This window comes from Perissodus microlepis, chromosome 22 (genome assembly GCF_051167445.1).
Source record: "Perissodus microlepis isolate ML-2025 ecotype Zambia chromosome 22, ASM5116744v1, whole genome shotgun sequence".
Lineage (NCBI taxonomy): Eukaryota > Metazoa > Chordata > Actinopteri > Cichliformes > Cichlidae > Perissodus > Perissodus microlepis.
In genome coordinates this window covers 26,339,676-26,359,770 of record NC_140481.1, presented here as the reverse complement: position 1 = coordinate 26,359,770, position 20,095 = coordinate 26,339,676, and the positions used below count along the sequence as shown (strand labels likewise).

General features: G+C 41.9%; 1 protein-coding gene across 13 annotated transcripts in view; it reads left to right on the top strand.

The window, feature by feature from the left end:
• The window catches only part of pleca (plectin a), a 108,118-nt gene that overhangs the window by 79,762 nt on the left and 8,261 nt on the right, over positions 1-20,095 (top strand). For 12 of the 13 annotated variants that reach the window (XM_084918891.1, XM_084918890.1, XM_084918893.1 and 9 more), the window contains 27 exons: positions 2,408-2,574; positions 5,128-5,243; positions 5,587-5,693; positions 6,018-6,137; positions 6,246-6,341; positions 6,872-6,999; positions 7,580-7,673; positions 7,768-7,922; positions 8,080-8,446; positions 8,803-8,880; positions 9,062-9,223; positions 9,314-9,418; positions 9,521-9,616; positions 9,773-9,898; positions 10,081-10,233; positions 10,440-10,594; positions 10,679-10,805; positions 11,396-11,579; positions 11,749-11,769; positions 12,354-12,511; positions 12,601-12,779; positions 12,884-13,022; positions 13,110-13,466; positions 13,678-13,761; positions 13,849-13,953; positions 14,529-14,627; positions 16,644-19,991. In XM_084918891.1, the coding sequence (XP_084775017.1) occupies positions 2,408-2,574; positions 5,128-5,243; positions 5,587-5,693; positions 6,018-6,137; positions 6,246-6,341; positions 6,872-6,999; positions 7,580-7,673; positions 7,768-7,922; positions 8,080-8,446; positions 8,803-8,880; positions 9,062-9,223; positions 9,314-9,418; positions 9,521-9,616; positions 9,773-9,898; positions 10,081-10,233; positions 10,440-10,594; positions 10,679-10,805; positions 11,396-11,579; positions 11,749-11,769; positions 12,354-12,511; positions 12,601-12,779; positions 12,884-13,022; positions 13,110-13,466; positions 13,678-13,761; positions 13,849-13,953; positions 14,529-14,627; positions 16,644-19,991 (7,026 nt within the window). The remainder of the gene's footprint in view (positions 1-2,407; positions 2,575-5,127; positions 5,244-5,586; positions 5,694-6,017; positions 6,138-6,245; positions 6,342-6,871; positions 7,000-7,579; positions 7,674-7,767; positions 7,923-8,079; positions 8,447-8,802; positions 8,881-9,061; positions 9,224-9,313; positions 9,419-9,520; positions 9,617-9,772; positions 9,899-10,080; positions 10,234-10,439; positions 10,595-10,678; positions 10,806-11,395; positions 11,580-11,748; positions 11,770-12,353; positions 12,512-12,600; positions 12,780-12,883; positions 13,023-13,109; positions 13,467-13,677; positions 13,762-13,848; positions 13,954-14,528; positions 14,628-16,643; positions 19,992-20,095) is intronic. The other variant, XM_084918899.1, reaches the window with a different exon arrangement.

The window sequence follows — 20,095 nt, the reverse complement described above, 5'->3', positions numbered from 1 at the left end:
TATGACTCAGTGATTCCCATGAGAAAGCTGGCAGGAGACGTGGAAGCTCAGGCCTTCCTCAGAAGCTTTGCAGTGGGGAAAACAGAAATGGTCACTCACTGCTAATCAGTGCATAAAAGGTTGAATATTCTCTTTGCTGTAAAGTAGTAAAGCAAAAAAAGTCATCTAGCAGACATTATTTCATCAAAACAAATCCAGAATTTTTTTTTCAGCACATGCTGTTATTAAAAACAATGGTGAATTTCCTCTGAGCTCCCCAGGTGCAGCTCACAGCTGACTAATGCACACAGGTGATTTGTCTATTAATAAAAAAATAATGGTCCGGCTTCGTGACAGAGAAAGAGGAACGTTTTAAAACAAGAGGCAGCGAGGGTGGAGGTCCGGTTTCCACCCGCTGTCTGAGTCATTTTGTGACCACGTTGTAGCACAGGGGCTTCCCTCGTCAGGGAAAAATAACATAAGGAAGAAATGCCTTCTTTTTCCATTCTCCACCCTTTCCTGTCAAAAAAATGTAAGTAAAATTATTACTTCTGCTGTGACTCATCAGCCTTCCCCAAAACACTGGAAACGGATTGTGGTGGCGAAGCTGCGCTCGTTCCACTTATACACCATGAAATTTTAGAGCGGTGGAAGTCACTTAACCCTAAAACAACCAAATGATTCCCAAATCAACCAAGCGAGGTCCTACAGGAACGCTTACTTTATGATATCCTGAAATTGTTGTAACGGCATTATGATTTTCAAGCATTTTTATGTAAAAAAAAAAAATTACATTGCATTTAAAAACTTGAGGTGTGTCATTCTGACACCGAATATGAATGAACTGGTGACTCCGTAATACTTTTACTTTAATTTGATGTTGATCAAATTGTCATAAATATTTTAAATAATATGTACAGAATAAGTCAAAATATTTAAAAATACAGAAACATCTGAAAAATAGTCAGAACAAGATTCTTAGTTGTAGAATAATTACCAACAATTACAATAAAATTGTTTAAAAAAGCCTACATCTCCATGATAACAAATGAATCATAAAACTAACATTAGATTGACAAATCTATGGTATGTACATGTTTACTATTGAAAATATCAGAATTGCACATATGATTCCACCTGATCAATTAAAGCTTAATGCATCACCAACAACTAAAATATAGTAGACTCATCATACTGTTGAATGTTTTCTGGGTCTTATTGTTGTTAAAAGTCAGAAGGTTCTAATACAGAGACAACAAAAACTTGCTGATGTTTTGTAAATCGTGCAGCAGGTGGGTTTTTCTGCATTGAGAAAAGAGGCAAAAAGAGTTTTCCAAAAGATTTCCTTTAATTGTTACAGCATGTGCATAGTTTAGGTGAGACCTCCGCCCATCTGGTACGTGAACCAGGCAAACAAATACCAAAAACATTCAAAAGCACCATTTGTACCACACTGGGAAACTGCTGGGTGATGGATTCATGCTAATGGTCACACTCCGTCAAACAGCTTTAAAATGTGAGCAGTAAAATTCATGTCCAGGAGTTCAAAAGCTGAAACTCTAAAAAGTGCTCTATTCTGTCCTTTCTCTTCTTTTATGAAGAGCAACCATTTTGCTGTGGGAAATGTTGGTAGCATGCTCGTGTGACTCATAGCTTAGCCTCGCAGCTCTTAAAAAAAGAAGTTTCCTGTGGTGTTTCTGCTGCACGGTCCAACTTTCATTTACAGCTACTGAGACATTTATTGTAAAGTTTTGTTTGGCACAACAACACTGTAACTTTAGAACATCATCAACTCAGTTGCTCATAAACAATTTCGCTCTAAAATTACTGTTGTCTGCTCGTATAATTAAAAAGCATCCTCCAAAAAGCGAGCTTAATGGATGTCAGGAGCTCTCTGAGCAAAAGTGCCGTGTAACATTTGAGGTTTAAAATGTGACTCATCTCAAATCTGGAAGAAATGAGCAGGGAAAGTTTTACTCTGCCCTCCAATTAGCATTTCAGTCTTAGTTAATCTTTAAATGTGAAACTCAAGACAAGTTGAAAAATAATAGTCATCCCATCCATCCATTTTCTGCCGCTTACTCCGTGTTCGGGTTGTAAGCAAAGAAGTCTAAGCAGAGACATTAGAGTAAATGTCATCAGCCACCACCTCCAGGTCTTCCAGGAAAAGAAGACCTCTTAATAAATATCACCTTTTAAAATTTCTATTATATAGTGTTGCATCTCTGCCGATTTCTTTAAAGGAAACAAGAACAGGAAAAAAATGGTAGTGTACTAGCTAATACCACCTTTGTGCAAGAATTTAATGGGAGAAAGTTGTCTAGAAAAGCCACAGACGAGCTGTGAGCACAGTAACACAAGTCTAACGGATATGAAAGGAGATCTCTGTAGTTCGTATGACTGACTGTTTGCCCGTCTTGCCCTACAGATCTCAGATATTCAGGTGAACGGTCAGTCGGACGACATGACGGCCAAAGAGAAGCTGCTGCTGTGGTCTCAGAGGATGGTGGAGGGATACCAGGGCCTGCGCTGCGACAACTTCACCGGCAGCTGGAGGGATGGCAAGCTGTTCAACGCCATCATACACAAACACAGGTGAGCAGCATCCTCAGTGAGGTGTTTTGATTCTAACTCAGCCTTGCGTGAATAGAAATCATGGCCATTTGTAGCACAGAGGTGTTTTTCAAGCCTCACAGACACATTTTCTAGTTGGAAAGTCTTGCCTGGACTTGGGGATCTTGTAACACCGCAGGCAGGAATTTTACACGTTTAACCTTTTGCATATTTCACGTTGTTGTTTCATTCATTCTGCATTCAGATATTTTGTAACTAAAAACATTTCCTTAAACTCTAGTATTTAACATTTATGACTTACATCTAAATGCATGATTTTCAGCAAACTGTAACTTTATTAGTATAATTTCATTAGTTAAATTATGTATTTTCCTGTGCAGTTTGACCTTTCATTTAACTTTATCTGAGGTCAAGAACAGAGGTTTGGCATGTTGTAGCAGGAAAAGCACAGGTACATTCATGACTCCTGCTTTGTGCTTGCGTCTTGCGACACTTAATTTAACTTGTGAGCTCTTATTAAGTCCACCTGTGCGTGCCTTGCTGTGAAGGAGGTACAATAACTGAAGCAGTAATAAACTGTCTCTTCAGATATTCTGTTATATCTTTACTTTTCTTTTCTTTTTTTGTGCATCGTTTTGCACATGCTGCTTGTGCTTGAGTCACAACTGAAGAATTTGTGTTGACAGATACCTTAACAGTTGGTGATTAAATACAGTAATTAACACTTGTACAGTATATGCTTTTAAAAGCACTAAATTTTACTTTCAGGCACAATAAACAGCTTTTAAATAAGGTAGTTTAGGGTAAAATGTGTCAGACGCTGTACTGTACGGCATAAAAAGACGCTTTAAAAACCATCTGTGGTCAGTTTGTGCAAAGCTATTTAAGTTTCTATAAGAGTAGAAAAGACTTATATAAAAGGATATAATTGACCATGTGGCTTGCAGTAGTTTTTATTGGATGTAACATAACTTCCAAAGAAGCTTAATCAGATTTTCTGCTGTTCAACATGTCCCAAACAATCTCTGGTTCATCAAAATAAGGTTAAATAGAAAGTAATTCGGATGGAAATGCTTTATTTTGTTGTATGTATGACTAAAAAATAGAACAAAATAAACCATTTGCTGCTGTTCAAAACTGTCACCATAAGAAGTGTTGTGACTTTAAGTGTGCTACAGCTGCCATGGTCCTTGTCAGTAAGGAAACTGGTGTTTAACAGCCACCCATCAAACCCAAAGGAGGTGACTATACGCTCGAAACATGTACTTTGGGTGGAGTGCCACTTTGATTCTGTTTGCACAAACCTCCAGCTCCTGCAGCACATGGCAGACAAAGCAGCGCACTATTAGAAAGTCGACTTGAGCTGGCATTATTCTGTGAAATAAGAGACAGAACGGGTGTATCATATTAAATTGAGGAAAAAAGGGCTGCCCTGGAGGTGGAGGCTTGGCAGGTTACAGCAAAACGCTAGCACTCGAACTCCTCTGCCACAGTTTCTTTCTTGGTAGAGGAAGAGAAGGATGTGCAGAGGACTCTAAAAAAACAAAATAAGAAAACGGACAATAACTATTTGGATCCCAGCAGGAAGCGGCAAGACTGGAATTTCTAACTGGTTTCCATTGCGTCACGTTTTGGGGTTTTTTTTAATTAGCTTCTGCTTTTGCAAAATCAAAGCTTGGAAACTTGGCTCTTACTACGATGCACAGCCTGAAGAGAAAGTTCCGCTCGAAGAGGCGTCTGAACAGCGCCTCCAGCAGCACGTTGGGCTCCCTCAGTGACCTGGATGAGCGGGTGATCATGTTCTGTGAGGATGTTCCCACCGAGAGCTCATTTGACTCGGGTCAAAGCTCGCACAGCTTATGTGCCCGCCCCAGTCGAGGCTCCCAGAGCGAGGAGCAGGAGCTAGGATCAGAGCGTCACGTCATGCACCTGAGCAGAGAAAGACACTCCTACAGACAGGCGCGCTATGGTGACAGAGAACCCCAAAAGGAGTACTACATACAGAGAGTTGTGGAAGTGTATGGAGAATTTACTGGATATTCTGTGTCCTTATGCAACCTTTCTCTCTGAAGTTTATTGGATTTTGATCCCTTAAGATGCTCTGAGCTTGTTCCCGCATGTTATTACATTGCGGCAAACTTCCTGGCAAAGTGCACTCAGAGAAAAAAAACTGTCTGTGTTGTTTAATTTTAATCTTCATTGTGGTAATAGAGATATTAGACGTGACCAGCTAACCTCCAGCAACTTGACTCATGAAATATGTAACCTGCATCATTTTAACCTGTCAATAGAGCTTCAGAGATTATTTATCAATTAGTGTTTTCATGAAAAAAAATGTGATTATTAAATAGTTTTCAGAAGCATTTTTGCTGATATTTATACTGAAAAACGATATTTTTTGCACATTTTAGGGCATTTTTTATAATTTAACACCCAGATTAAGCCCAACCTTGTTAATTTAGCCTCATGTTTACTTGCCGTCATCTGTCATTTAAATCAAATCTGGATCAGCAGTAATAAAGTGTATTGCCCTGATTCCGCTCACTGTTCTTCCTGGCTGATTGCTGCCTGCAGACCCTCTCTGATCGATATGAGTCAAGTGTACCGACAGTCCAACCAGCAGAACCTGGAGCAGGCCTTCAGCGTGGCAGAGAGAGAGCTGGGTGTCACCAGACTGCTGGACCCCGAAGGTGAGCACAGTCACCCTCAAACATTTAGTTTAGGGAATACTTAAGCATGGGTTTAGTCACTTTTAATTGTAGGCAAAGCGTTTTCCCTTTCCTTTAATTCTCCTGCCTGCACTGCTGTACGAGTGGAAATCTACATATTAGCTGTTAATAGTTTGATATTTATATGCTGCAAAACGGGAACGAATACATGAGTGAGTGTTTTTGTGTTTTAATATTTCAGAAGTCCCACAAATAGACTTGGTATTCAAGTTGGTAGCTAAGGAACTTCAAGTCACCACTCATCCATCTTTTTCATTTCCCTGAAACATGACAGGTTTTTTTCTGTTTTTATTGCTCTGTACAGATGTCGATGTGCCCCATCCAGATGAGAAATCCATCATCACATATGTGTCCTCTCTGTATGATGCCATGCCCAGGGTACCAGACGTCCAGGATGGTGTCAAAGCCAATGTGAGCCCACCTTTTTATCATCATTGATTAATTATTCAGCAGCAGAGGCAACATCTCGGGTGCCGCCTTTTATCTGCAGCAGTAAAATGCAAAATATAAATGCAATATTAAGAGTTATTCTTATTTAAATGCCCTGAGCTTGCATTATAGTCATTATAAGCTTGCATTTACTTATTATTATTATTATTATTATATGTAAAATACATAGAAATGATCATCCTGTTAGTTTTGAAGTTGCAGCCTGAGAAATTTAGCACTTACAAAAAATCACTGGACAATCTGGAAAACGTCAGCATGTAGTTATTTTGAACATCTGTGCTTCAGGAGCTGGAGCTGCGTTGGCAGGAGTACTATGAGCTGGTCACCATGCTGCTGCAGTGGATCAGACACCACATCCTCGTTTTTGAGGAGAGGAAGTTCCCCACCAGCTACGAAGAGATTGAGGTGACTAGATCGCGTCCTACAATCTGAAAGAATCAGTGTGACACAGATCAAGTAGCTGACGATCAACGTGTTTTTTGTTCTTTTGTTATTTACGTTTATCATCTGCAGGTTCTTTGGCGTCAGTTTCTGAAGTTCAAGGAAACGGAGCTTCCTGCCAAAGAGGCAGACAAGAACCGCTCCAAACACATCTTCAAGTCTTTTGAGGTGAGATTTCCCAGCAGAACAAAAATCAGCAGTCACAAAAAATATGAAGGGATGAAAGGCTAATATTTTAAATAGTTATCCCACCAAACCGCAGCACATAACAAATAGTCTTGGTTCCAAATACATTTCTGTATTTGTAAACGACAGATAAAAAGAAGATAGATTTGCAAAAGCAAAGTGCAAAACAAATAGAAAATAGTATCCATTTATTTGCAATAATAAACTAAAATCCCACCTGTTTTTCCACGCTTACAAAAGTCACTAAAAAAATACTTAAATTAAAGGACATCTTTCCAAATACTGCTATGTCCACGGCCCACTGAGCGTACCCCTTCAGTCTGAAAATCTTTTAAGGAAAATCTTCCCACCATCAATAAATTAGACCCAGTTTTATAAATATTTATTTTTTTCCCTGGAGCACAGAATTATCGCTTAAGATAAATAATCTGAGACTGAGCAGAATTTGAGGCCTTAAATGATCACAGATATTATCTTACGTGGTTTTGTACGTTGTTTGTTATCTTTCGCAGGGTGCGGTTCAGGCTGGTCAGGTCAAAGTGCCGCCAGGTTATCACCCTTTAGATGTGGAGAAGGAATGGGGTCGTCTGCATGTCGCCATCCTGGAGAGGGAGCGTCTCCTCAGGACTGAATTTGAGAGGTAACCAGGCTGTTATCCAAACCTCATCACATGCACTGTGTTGCCAAAGCACAAAACGGCAGCAAAACCACAAAGCATGAGGAAACTGTTACAGTTTGACCACGAGCATGACTCATCTCCTAATGATAACGTCCACTTTGGCAATAAAATTAAACTGAGTCGGCTTTGTGGATTAGTAAGTACAGATCATATTAGGGCAAACACATGATGGCTGTGTCGTCTCCATGGCAATAGCCTTAGACTAAATAGTCTCTCATAAAGTTGTTGTCTAATCACAAGGAAGGGAGGGCACAGCTTCTAGTTTAGTTGTTTCAGATCATCTCTGCATTGCTGGGCACACACAGCTCAAAAAGGAGCAACAACATGGCTTTCATGCATCAGGGATATGCGTTAAAGTATTTATTCCGCCAGAAGACGGAGTGAGTGCTTTAATAAATCCTTTCAAAGTTTATTTTTTCAATTATTATTAACATTTTTACTTTTGAGAAAGAAGAGAAAGTATCCTGTAGGGAAGTCCCTGCTTGTCAGTCTGCACTGTTTGAATTCTTTTCTGACCTCTGACCTTTCATCTTCCCTGCAGGCTGGAGCGACTTCAGAGGGTTGTCAGCAAGGTCCAGATGGAGTCAGGGGTGTGCGAGGAGCAGCTCAACCAGGTGGAGACTCTGCTGCAGACGGTGAGACACAAACTCTTAAGGACAGCCAATAAAAGCATTTTTGTGCAAATTATTTGCAGTAAAATAAAGAGATGTGAAAACTTGTCTGTTGAAGGATGTGAGGCTGATGAGCTCAGGGAAACCTGCACAGCACACAGCAGAGATGGAGGCAGATCTGGAAAAAGCAGAAGGGATGATCCGCCTCCTCTTCAATGACGTTCAGCTGCTAAAAGATGGACGCCACCTTCAAGCTGAACAAATGTATCGCAGGTACAAAAGAAATCAAGCTCTACAGACATCATGGGATTTAATCAATTTAATTAGTCAATGTTTTCCTTTCTAATTACTTTAAATGTCAAACTAGTGAATCTTAGAACTTTACATTTTAAATCGATGAACGTTTTTTTCATCACGTTTCTGTCTTTAGAGTTTATCGCCTCCATGAGCGGCTTGTAAACCTCCGCAGCGAGTACAATCTGCGCCTCAAGTCAGGTGTGACCATCACACAAATCCCCATGACGCAGATCCCCATGACCCAAGTCCACACGACCCAGGTCCACAGCGCCCAGGTCCTGCAGCAGGCCCCCGTGAGGGTGCGGCCCGAGCTGGATGAAGTCACGCTGCGCTACATCCAGGATCTGCTGAGCTGGGTGGAGGAAAACCAGCGACGGGTGGACGAAGGGCAATGGGGCTCGGACCTTCCCAGCGTGGAGTCCCAGCTGGGCAGCCAACGAGGCCTCCATCAGTGTGTGGAGGAGTTCCGCTCCAAGATAGACAGAGCCAAGGCTGATGAGGTATGTTGGCACCAAGTATCCGCGACAGTGTTGTAGATGGGGCAGAGAGAGATTTAATCTCAGGAGGAAAATTGGTATTTGGCAGTAGAGCGTTAGCTTAGTGTCCACCTCTGAATCGCTGCACACATCCTGGATTTTTCCGGCAATTTGTGTAAAAGAATGAGATTTTGCAGAGGTGGATTTAACCTGGAAGCCTTATGTTTCATAAATGAGACACTAGCAATGACAAGCAAAAAACGTGTTGGGTAGTTATGAACTGAAATGTGGACTTTCTGTGGAAATTGTTGAACAGACTGAACTCTAATCAGTAGTTCTTCTTAATGATCTCTTTCTACGGCGTCTCTCATCTGTTCCAGAGTCAGATTTCACCTGCCAGCAAAGCTGCTTACCGTGACTATCTGGGAAAACTGGAGCTACAATACGGCAAGCTCCTGGTAAATACGAACGAGTCGCTAAAATCAAAAAACACTGTTGTCTTGTAAAGAGGTCAAACTCGACAGCTGTTTTCATTGAAGTTCAGAAACACCCTGAAAATTTTCCTTGATGTTTTAAATACCATCCAGTTTTCTTCCTAACCCTGCAAAAATGTTTCATAACGTGTCACCATTACTGTAGAACTCCTCAAAGGCTCGCCTGCGCTACATGGACCAGCTTCATGCCTTTGTCACTGCAGCAACCAAAGAGCTGATGTGGCTGAATGAGAAAGAGGAAGAGGAGGTGAACTACGACTGGAGCGAGCGAAACACCAACATGGCAGCCAAGAAAGAAAACTACTCGGTACAGTAATACTGAGATGTTCTTGTGGGTTTCTCATTTCTTGTTATGACGATGGTAGTGATATGATTGGTTGTCGTTTCTGTGGAGCAGGGTTTGATGAGAGAGTTGGAGCTCCGGGAGAAGAAAGTGAACGGTGTCCAGACCACAGGAGACAAACTGCTGAGGGACGGACACCCAGCCAAGAAGACCATCGAGGTGGGACGCTGAGCACATGTTGTTGAACTTTAAATATAAATTATTATTTTCTTCTCATATGTGCTTTTTCTTCTCTCCCCTTCCATCCTTCCTCTTCCTCAGGCCTTCACTGGAGCCCTGCAGACTCAGTGGAGTTGGATCCTCCAGCTGTGCTGCTGCATTGAAACCCACCTGAAAGAAAACACTGCCTACTATCAGGTATGATTATGAGCATGACAAGGTATCCACACTTACACACTGCTCTCCGCATGTCTGGCGAGTTAGCTGGCCGTCACTAAATCTGTCCCTTTCTGCAGGTTTTTAATGTGTTTTAAACCACTGCAGCTTAATTGGTCTACTTTTCTCTCAATCCAGTTCTTCTCTGACGTGAAGGAGGCAGAGGAGAAGATTAAAAAGATCCAAGACACTATGAAGAGGAAGTACACCTGCGACCGCTCCATCACGGTCACACGGCTGGAAGATCTGCTCCAGGATGCAGCTGTGGGTTTATTCACCGGTGTTTTGCTCCTTTAAGCTCATCCAGAAACTGTGAACTGGCAAACAAATCCACACCGTTAATGCAGCATGAAATATTTACTCTTCTGTTTGTGGGAGCTTCGTTTTAGGCTGCATGTCTTTGAACTATTGAATTAGAGTATGAGAATTTTATGTGCTCTTCCCAGGATGAGAAAGAGCAACTGAATGAGTTCAAAACTCACCTGGAAGGCCTGAAGCGGAGAGCCAAGACCATCGTCCAGCTGAAACCACGTAACCCTGCTACTCCGATAAAGGGAAAGCTGCCCGTCCAGGCTGTTTGTGACTTCAAGCAGATGGAGGTAAGCCATAGACTTCCTAAGCTGTTTATGGTGAGTGTGAAATTCTTAATTGAGTTTCAACTTGTGTCCTGCTTTGGTTCACTTCTATTACGCTGAAAGGACATAACATTAAAAAAAAAAAAAATACAGTAAAATCTAGAATATGCAAAAACAGACGGTGACTGTTGACCAGCCAGTTATAAGCTGCTGTTTTCATCTTCTTCCAGATCACAGTCCACAGAGGCGATGAATGCGCTCTGCTGAATAACTCGCAGCTCTACAAGTGGAAGGTGCTGAATGATAAAGGCAACGAGGCGTCTGTCCCATCTATCTGCTTCCTGATTCCACCCACCAACAGGGACGCTGTGAACAGTGTTGCCGGGTGAGTCAAAGAACACTCGGCTGAATTTGTAACACGGTTGTGTGTGCACACGCTGGAGACTAACCTCCACCTCACGTTCTTCAGGCTGGACGGAAACCTCCAGAGGCTGCAGAACATGTGGCAGACGCTGTTTGTGGACATGAAGAGCCTGCTGTCCTGGCAGTACCTGATGAGAGACATCCACATCATTAAAAGCTGGAACATCAGCATGGTAACAACACGATGTGAAACCTTTTGGAAAATAGTTTTTGGTGGTATAAATGAAAGCAGGGCTGAAATGACTGCTGTTGGGGGGCATTTTACCTCATGTTACAATAACATTAGATTTATGCCTGTGAGGCAGAAAAACTCTAATGGGGCTAATAATAGACTGCAAAACTTCAAAGATTACTCAGCTGCACATGTTATGCAGAAATGGAAGTGCGAACTATGTCTAGATGTATCTGAGGATACGTGGAAGGATATCTGGGTAAGACAGATTAAGATTATTAACTCAAGATCCTGTCAGTAGATCTGCTGAACAGAACAGTACACATTAGTTATTCTCTAGTATAGCAATTTACTGTAAAAACAGTTCATAAAAACTTCACCCCAAAATATTGATAGGTAACGATTATGCATGTGCAGATTTGTTGTTACGATAAATTGATTTTTTCTCAAAAACATTATGAAACATTATTTTTATTTGGTTTATAGTTGATAATTGCACTCTCTCGGTACTGTACATACAGACACAGCTTTCTATTGAACTGTTGTTTTCATAATGTTTGATATCAGCCACCATCTTTGTTACCACTGTAGTTTAAGACGCTGAGGGTGGAGGAGTACCGACTAGCACTGAGGAACCTGGAGCAGCACTATCAGGACTTCCTGAGAGACAGCCAGGACTCCCAGATGTTTGGGGCTGAGGATCGTATGCAGGTGGAGTCCAACTACAACCTAGCCAACCAGCACTACAACACAATGGTCAGCTCTGCAGAGCAAGGTTTGCACCGTTTCTTTCTGAAACATCAGTTTCTTTTATCACCTCAGCATTTCCTGAAACATTTTCATGTCTGTGTTCTGTTTACATATTTTTTTAATCATTTCTCATTTGCACGAGTTGTATTTCAGTCATCATTTGTGTGTAAGTTGACTGTTGATTCACATTTCAGACTATGTGCCACCCAGAGCAGGTAAGGTGCTTCCAATAAAGTGGCCGATGTGCGCTAGGAGCTTTTGACTGGCTGAGAGCTGTTGTTCTGTCATGTTTCATTTCATGCTTCACCTCAATCAACTTAATCATCCTCATAGATTCTGGGAATCCCTCCTAACATCACTTATCAATGCATTCCTGTCTCTGTGCATGGATTTTAATGGCAGCTGATCCCCACTATTAATCAACGAATGGAAAAAGCACTTAATTGATCAAATGAACACGTATGAAATATAGCCAACATGGAACAATTAATGCATGAAGAAGTACATTCAGTTTGCAGATCATGGAAAATTCTAATCTAGTTTAATGAGATTTATGATTTTTTTGAGAAATCAGAATTTTTTTTATTCTTAGGAGATTAAATTAGTTAACAAAAATGTAACCATCCAGAGAAACACAGGCAATTCTGTGAAATAACTGCTTTAACTTTTAGGATCCTGAAACTAATACTGCACCTCTTACAGTTAGTTCAAATTCTTAAATTGCTAAAAATGGCTTATATAAAGAGATTTAGTTGTCTTTTAAATACATATAAAATCCAATATGTGTTGTTCCAACTAGGAGAGCAAGACGAGACTGTGTGCAAAACCTACCTGACGAAGATCAAGGACCTTCGGCTGAGGCTGGAAGGCTGCGAGAATCGAACTGTGACGCGTCTCCGCCAGCCTGTCGACAAGGAACCACTGAAAGCCTGCGCCCTGAAGACTGCAGAGCAAATGGTGCAAAACACAAAGATGAATGCAGAAATAAATATGAGTAAACAATAAGTGGTCTTCTAGCAAGTTATCTTCCTGTTTGTTTGTAACAGAAAGTGCAGTCTGAGCTGGAGGGCTTGAAGAACGACTTGAGCTCCATTGCTGAAAAGACCGAGGAGGTTCTGGCTTCTCCTCAGCAGTCCAGCTCCGCCCCGATGCTGCGCTCTGAACTGGACATGACTCTGAAGAAGATGGATCATGTTTACGGCCTCTCCTCGGTCTACCTGGACAAGTGAGGCTTAGCGATTCTCCCAAGAACTTGCTGATGGATTTTAAGCCACAGCTATGTGTTTGTGTTTTTTTGCTGTTCCTAAAGTGCGAACATCTTGTTTTCAGGCTGAAGACGATCGATGTCGTGATCAGAAACACTAAAGATGCAGAAGACACGCTGAAGAGTTACGAGACTCGTCTGCGCGACGTCAGTAAAGTTCCTGGTGATGAGAAGGAAGTGGAGGATCAGCGCAGTCAGCTGAAGGTATCAAGATGTTTCTGCATTTTCCAGATTTGTTTCTGTGTCAGACTGCTTCATTTTTGTGGTAACTTTGCTGTTTTCTCTGTGCAGTCCATGCGTGCCGAAGCAGAGGCCGACCAGGTGATATTCGACCGCCTGCAGGACGAGCTTAGGAGGGCGGCGGCTATGAATGACAAAATGACGAGGATTCACAGCGAGCGCGATGCTGATCTGGAGCATTACCGTCAGCTGGTCGGAAGCCTCCTGGAGCGGTGGCAAGCTGTGTTTGCACAGATGGACCTGAGGCAGCGGGAGCTCGGCCTCCTGGGGCGCAACATGAACTCCTACCGCGAAAGTTACGAGTGGCTCATCCGCTGGCTCGAAGAAGCGAAGCAGAGGCAGGAGAAAATTCAGGCTGTGCCAATCGGGGACAGCAAGGCTCTCAGGGAGCAGCTGGCACAGGAGAAGGTATTGTAAAGGGAAAGAATAAGTTGTGTGGGGCAAAGCGTAGAAGAGTCATCATGCCCTCTGGTGTTCACTGGGGTGTCACAAAAAAAATAAAAAATTCACTCCACTTATATTTTTGACTCCCCTGGTGTGAATCATGCTTGGTTTGTGAAATATGCCCTGAAATAGTTTCTAATCATGATATATTCTCTGTTTTAAATCATATTTACAGAAACTCCTGGGAGAAATTGAGAAAAACAAGGAGGAGATTGAAAATTGCCAGAAAAATGCAAAGGCTTATATCGACTCTGTCAAAGTAAATACTGAAAATTTTCAACTTTAAAAAAAATAAAAGTTTGCTGCTTAACTTAACATTAATTTTTCCCCTCCTTCTTGTTTTCAGGACTACGAGTTCCAGATTTTGACCTACAAAGCCCTCCAGGATCCCATAGCATCTCCTCTGAAAAAGCCCAAAATGGAGTGTGCATCCGATAACATCATTCAGGAGGTATGCCTTACAAACACAGCTGTTGAGCTGCCAGCAGTAGGTGGACCAGGTGTTCCACTTTATGTGGACTGAACAGCGTGTTTATTTCTTATTCCTCGTGCAACATATCGGGACACGTTTTGATTGGCTCTAGCTTTCAACAGTCAGACACAGCAGGACCAACAGTTTTTGAACAGTCTGGCTGTGAAGGAAGTAGGGGAAGCTTTCATGATGGTTAACCTGTCACTGTGTTTAGCTGCCAACAGGAACAATCTGTGCAAATCTCAGCAGAACATGATGGAAACTAACAGAAGGGAAACTAAATGCAGCTTCAATAAAGATCTATAAGCTGCTTGTATTTAATTATGTTGAAGAAGACTGTTAATCAGGCATATTTGTTCTTTAAACATGAAACTAACTCAATGATTATACCGAAATTGTCACCTCTGCCCATTTTGGCATTTTGGGAATACATTCTGCTTTCTCCTCACATTAAAAGTCGAGAGGAAAGCATCGCATATGAAGATATATGACTAAAAAAAAAGAATAATCATTCATTCGATTTAGTGAAGTGAATTTTACTTTGTTTTTTTCAGTATGTTACGCTGAGAACGCGCTACAGTGAGCTGTTGACTCTCACCAGTCAGTACATCAAATTCATCACAGACACACAGCGCCGCCTGGAGGAAGAAGAGGTAAGTGTGCACACTCAGTAGACACAACAGTGCAGTTAAGTCCTCACTAATGTAATGTCTGGCAAATCATTTTCCATCAAATAGCATCAAAATTTTGTGTCTGTTACCAAGAGTGCAGACATAATTTTAGGCATACAGTGGTGAAGCAAACAATTTCATCCTACTGTTACCGCACATCACATCCCCACTACGGTATATGTCTCTCATTCCCCGACACTATGTGTATTTAGCCAAATCATTTCACACGAACTGTAAACATGACTGTGATTTGGCCCTGAATTCAGTCACATTTTCAAACTGCTCAACTGCTTTTCCAACAATTTAAATTTGATAATCACTTCTTCATTTCTTCCTGAAACCCCCCACACTCGTAGTTTAAAGGCTTCAGGCTTCCTACCTTCTCAGATGCATTATTTTAAAATTTACCTTTGCTTCCCGTCCCCGCCCTTTTTTCTTCCTTTCTAACTTTCTGTTTTGTTTGATCCTTTTGACCTGCTCGCCAGTGCTTTGTCATGATGAGTATTAATCACGTGCTTAAGAGATGAATTAACCCCAAAGCACCAGGTATTTAAAAACAATCCTCTCAGCCCATTTCATTCGTCTTCACGTCAGATTCGTGTCTGTAGTGAAGGGAAGGTTCACGCATATTTGGAAATCTTTCATTATTGACGGTGTTCTTGGTTCAGTAATAACTTAGGAACTTTAATTTCTCTGGCTGAGCATCAGCTTACTGTAAGATGTTGGTTTTGGAAGTCTAGATATTGTCATTTAATGAGATTTGCAAGCTATTATAATTGTTTCTCTTGCCTTAATAAATCAAATTATAATGTAGCTGATTGTTGACGGTACTGTTTAGCACCACAGCAAATTAAGATTTCACATTCTGATTAGTCTTTAGAATATTAAAATCCCTGAATGGGAGCGGTGTTTTCACACGTCCAAAACTCAAAGATTAGTTTTAAAGAGAAAGACAAGCAGCAAAGCCAGTCAATGTTTTTTTTTTTGTTGTTGTTTTTTTTTTACTACTTGATGTGCCCGATAAATCTGCCAAATCAAACACACAGAGCTAGCTGCTGTGGCAGCCCCTTATGAACAAGGGAGCTTGATAAATGGCAGTTGAGTGATTGCTTCTAATGATTTCCTCTAGCAAATAAAATGTGGAAACTTGTTCTATTACAAAAGAAATCAGCTTCTTCCTAAACCAGACGTCAGTTTAAAGGTCAATGTGACAGGTTTCTAAAGTGTTGAACCTTCCTTGTAGGTATCAGTCACCACAACAACACCTTCTTATCTAACAGTAGAACTCATCTCAGACTTGAGGGATCTTGGATTTGTGTCGTGTCACGTGCATTTAAATCCAAGCTTGCTGTGTTAAATGTTACATGAAGTCATGATGTGTTTGCTGCATCACTATGCTCGATGTTCTTTTCATCCCGATTGCTGCAAAAATATATATGTTTGATTATTTAATCTGCACTCGGCACTTTTTGCATGCTGCTAATTATTTATCATTTGCCTATTTTCTTTCCTATTATTTTACACTTTTCAATAAAACCTACTTATGTTAAGAAAATCAATGAGTGGTGGAGAGAAATGTATAAAATTGTGACTGAATTAAATCCTAGCGATTACATATCCAAGTTTTTCACTAAAATACATCACCAGCAACAAAACCTCCACACCTTCAAAATATTAACACTGTGATGAGTTCACTTGTAAACAGAATTTGCAGTTGTTTTTACCAACTCCATAATAATAATGACCGTATAATATTACCAGACCTTTTACACAGATTATGCATGAAAGCAACTTGTAGTGTTGTCCGGTGTTGTGAAGTAAAGTGTCATACATTGTGTGCCATACGTTAAATGAACGTGAAAAGCATTTCCCAATGCAGAATTATCTCTCCAGTTAAAAATCTGTGTTGTGTATATTGAGCCATAACTATGCCTATAGTTGTATTTTATAATCTAAAACCTCTAACATGCAGCTCCCTTCACTCTTTTATTAATGCAGAAAGCTTCTGAAAAAGTTAAAGAAGCGGAGAGGAAACGGATGGCAGAGATGCAGGCGGAATTAGATAAGCAGAAACAGTTGGCTGAAGCTCACGCTAAGTCTGTGGCCAAAGCAGAGAAAGAGGCAGAGGAGTTGAAGTTAAAGATGAAGGAAGAGGCCAATAAGAGACAAGACGTTGCAGTGGATGCTGAAAAACAGAAGCAAAACATTCAGCAGGAGCTGCATCAGCTGAAGAGTCTGTCAGAGCAGGAGATCAAGTCCAAGAGTCAGCAGCTGGAAGAGGCGCTCATCAGTCGTACCAAGATCGAGGAAGAAATCCACATAATTAGGATTCAGTTGGAGGCAACAATGAAACAGAAGGGCACAGCTGAGACTGAGTTACAGCAGCTCAGAGACAAAGCTGCTGAAGCTGAGAAGCTCAGGAAGGCTGCTCAAGACGAGGCGGAAAGGCTTCGCAAACAGGTGACTGAGGAGACTCAGAAAAAGAAAAATGCTGAAGATCAGCTAAAGCGTAAATCTGAAGCCGAAAAAGAGGCAGCCAAACAAAAGCAGAAAGCACTGGATGACCTGCAGAAATTTAAACTACAAGCCGAAGAGGCAGAGAGGCGCATGAAACAGGCTGAGGAGGAAAAACTGAGGCAGATTAAAGTTGTAGAAGAGGTGGCACAGAAGTCTGCTGCCACACAGTTGCAAACCAAAGCTATGTCATTCAATGAACAGGCAACAAAACTGGAAGAATCCCTCAAGAAAGAGCAGGGAACTGTTCTTCAGCTACAGGAGGAAGCCGAAAAACTCAGGAAACAACAAGAGGAAGCTAACAAAGCCAGGGAGCAAGCAGAGAAAGAGCTGGAAACATGGAGACAGAAAGCCAATGAAGCCCTCCGCTTGAGGCTACAAGCTGAGGAGGAAGCTCAAAAGAAGAGTCAGGCTCAAGAAGAAGCAGAGAGGCAGAAGGTTGAAGCAGAGCGAGATGCCAAGAAAAGGGCTAAAGCTGAAGATGCTGCACTTAAACAGAAGGAGAATGCAGAAACAGAGCTGGAAAAACAGAGGAAATTTGCTGAACAGATAGCCCAACAAAAACTGTCTGCAGAGCAAGAATGCATACGCTTAAAGGCTGACTTTGAACATGCTGAGCAGCAGAGGGGTCTGTTGGATAGTGAGCTCCAGCGTCTGAAGAACGAGGTGAATGCTGCAGAAAAACAGAGAAAACAGCTCGAAGACGAACTGGCTAAAGTCAGAAGTGAAATGGACGCTCTGCTACAGATGAAGACTGAAGCTGAGAAGGTGACACTGTCAAACACAGAAAAGAGCAAACAGCTTCTTGAGTCTGAAGCGCAGAAGATGAAACAACTGGCTGAGGAAGCTGCTAGACTGAGATCAGTCGCCGAAGAGGCGAAGAAGCAGAGGCAGACTGCAGAGGACGAGGCAGCCCAGCAAAGAGCTGAGGCAGAAAAAATCCTTAAGGAAAAACTGTCTGCTATCAATGAGGCAACTCGGCTAAAGACTGAAGCGGAGATCGCCCTCAAAGCTAAAGAAGCAGAGAATGAAAGACTAAAGAGAAAAGCTGAGGAGGAAGCTTATCAAAGAAAGCTGCTGGAGGACCAAGCTGCTCAGCATAAGCTAGAGATTGAGGAGAAAATCACACACCTTAAGAGCTCATCTGACTCTGAGCTGGTGAGACAAAAAACTATTGTGGAAGAAACTTTGAGGCAAAAGAAGGTGGTCGAAGAGGAGATTCATATCATCAGAATCAACTTTGAGAAAGCCTCAAAAGAGAAGTCAGATCTAGAGGGTGAATTAAAGAAACTGAAGGATCTTGCAGATGAGACTGAGAAGAGCAAACTTAAGGCTGAAAAAGAGGCAGACAAACTAAAAAAGCTTGCTGCAGAGGAAGAGAAGAAGAGGAAAGAGGCTGAGGAGAAGGTGAAGAGGATAACTGCAGCCGAAGAGGAGGCAGCTCGTCAATGCAAAGCTGCTCAGGAGGAAGTCGAACGCCTCAAAAAGAACGCAGAAGAAGCGAATAAGCAGAAAGAGCAAGCTGAGAAAGAGGCAGAAAAGCAGGTCATTGTAGCCAAAGAGGCAGCACAAAAATGCAGTGCCGCAGAGCAGAAAACTCAAGATGTTCTCAGTAAGAATAAAGAAGATAGCCTTGCTCAGGAGAAGCTTAAAGACGAATTCAAAAATGCTAAGAAACTTGCAGAAGCTGCTCAGAAAGCCAAAGAGAAAGCTGAGAAAGAGGCTGCCTTGCTCCGCCAAAAAGCAGAAGAAGCTGAAAAACTGAAGAAAGCTGCAGAAGAAGAAGCCGCTAAACAGGCCAAAGCTCAGAAGGATGCAGAGAAACTGAGAAAAGAAGCAGAGGAAGAGGCCTCTAAGCGAGCTGCAGCTGAGCAAGCAGCCCTAAAGCAGAAGCAGCAGGCTGATGCAGAGATGGCCAAGCACAAAAAAGAGGCAGCACAAGCACTTACACAGAAGTCGCAGGTGGAGAAGGAACTGACACTGGTTAAACTTCAGCTGGATGAAACTGATAAGCAGAAGAAGGTGTTGGATGAAGAGCTTCAGCGAGTTAAAGGTGAAGTAAATGACGCTGTCAAGCAAAAGGCACAGGTGGAGGATGAGTTGTCGAAAGTTAAGATCCAGATGGAAGAACTCCTGAAGCTTAAGCTCAAAATTGAGGAAGAAAACCGGCGCCTGATGAAGAAGGACAAAGACAGTACACAGAAATTACTTGCAGAGGAAGCAGAGAAAATGAAGAGCCTTGCAGAGGAAGCTGCTAGACTCAGCGTGGAAGCTGAAGAAGCTGCCAGACAAAGGCAGATTGCTGAATCTGACTTGGCTGAACAGAGGGCACTTGCAGAGAAAATGCTAAAAGAGAAAATGCAGGCCATCCAAGAGGCTACAAAACTAAAAGCTGAAGCAGAGGAACTCCAGAAACAGAAGAACCAGGCACAGGAAAAAGCTAAAAAACTTTTGGAGGACAAACAACAGATCCAACAGCGCCTTGATAAGGAGACAGAGGATTTCCAGAAATCCCTGGAAGCCGAGCGAAAGAGGCAGTTTGAAGTTGCAGCTGAAGCAGAGAAATTGAAAGTGAAGGTGAAAGAGCTCAGCGATGCTCAAGCTAAAGCTGAAACGGAGGCAAAGAAATTCAAGAAGCAAGCCGACGAAGCAAAAACTCGTCTCCAACAGACTGAAAAACAAACAACAGAAATCGTTGTGCAGAAGTTGGAGACACAGAGGCTACAGAGCACGAGAGAAGCTGATGACTTGAAGAAAGCCCTAGCAGACCTTGAAAAGGAGAAAGAGAAACTGAAAAAGGATGCAGAGGAGCTTCAGAAGAAATCTAAAGAGGTATTGTGGCCTGTATTAACACTGTTACTCAGTTTTAAGACGCTTATAGTTAATATTGTCCTGTTAAACATTTAAGTGACAGTAGAGTGTTTGTGTTAGCATGC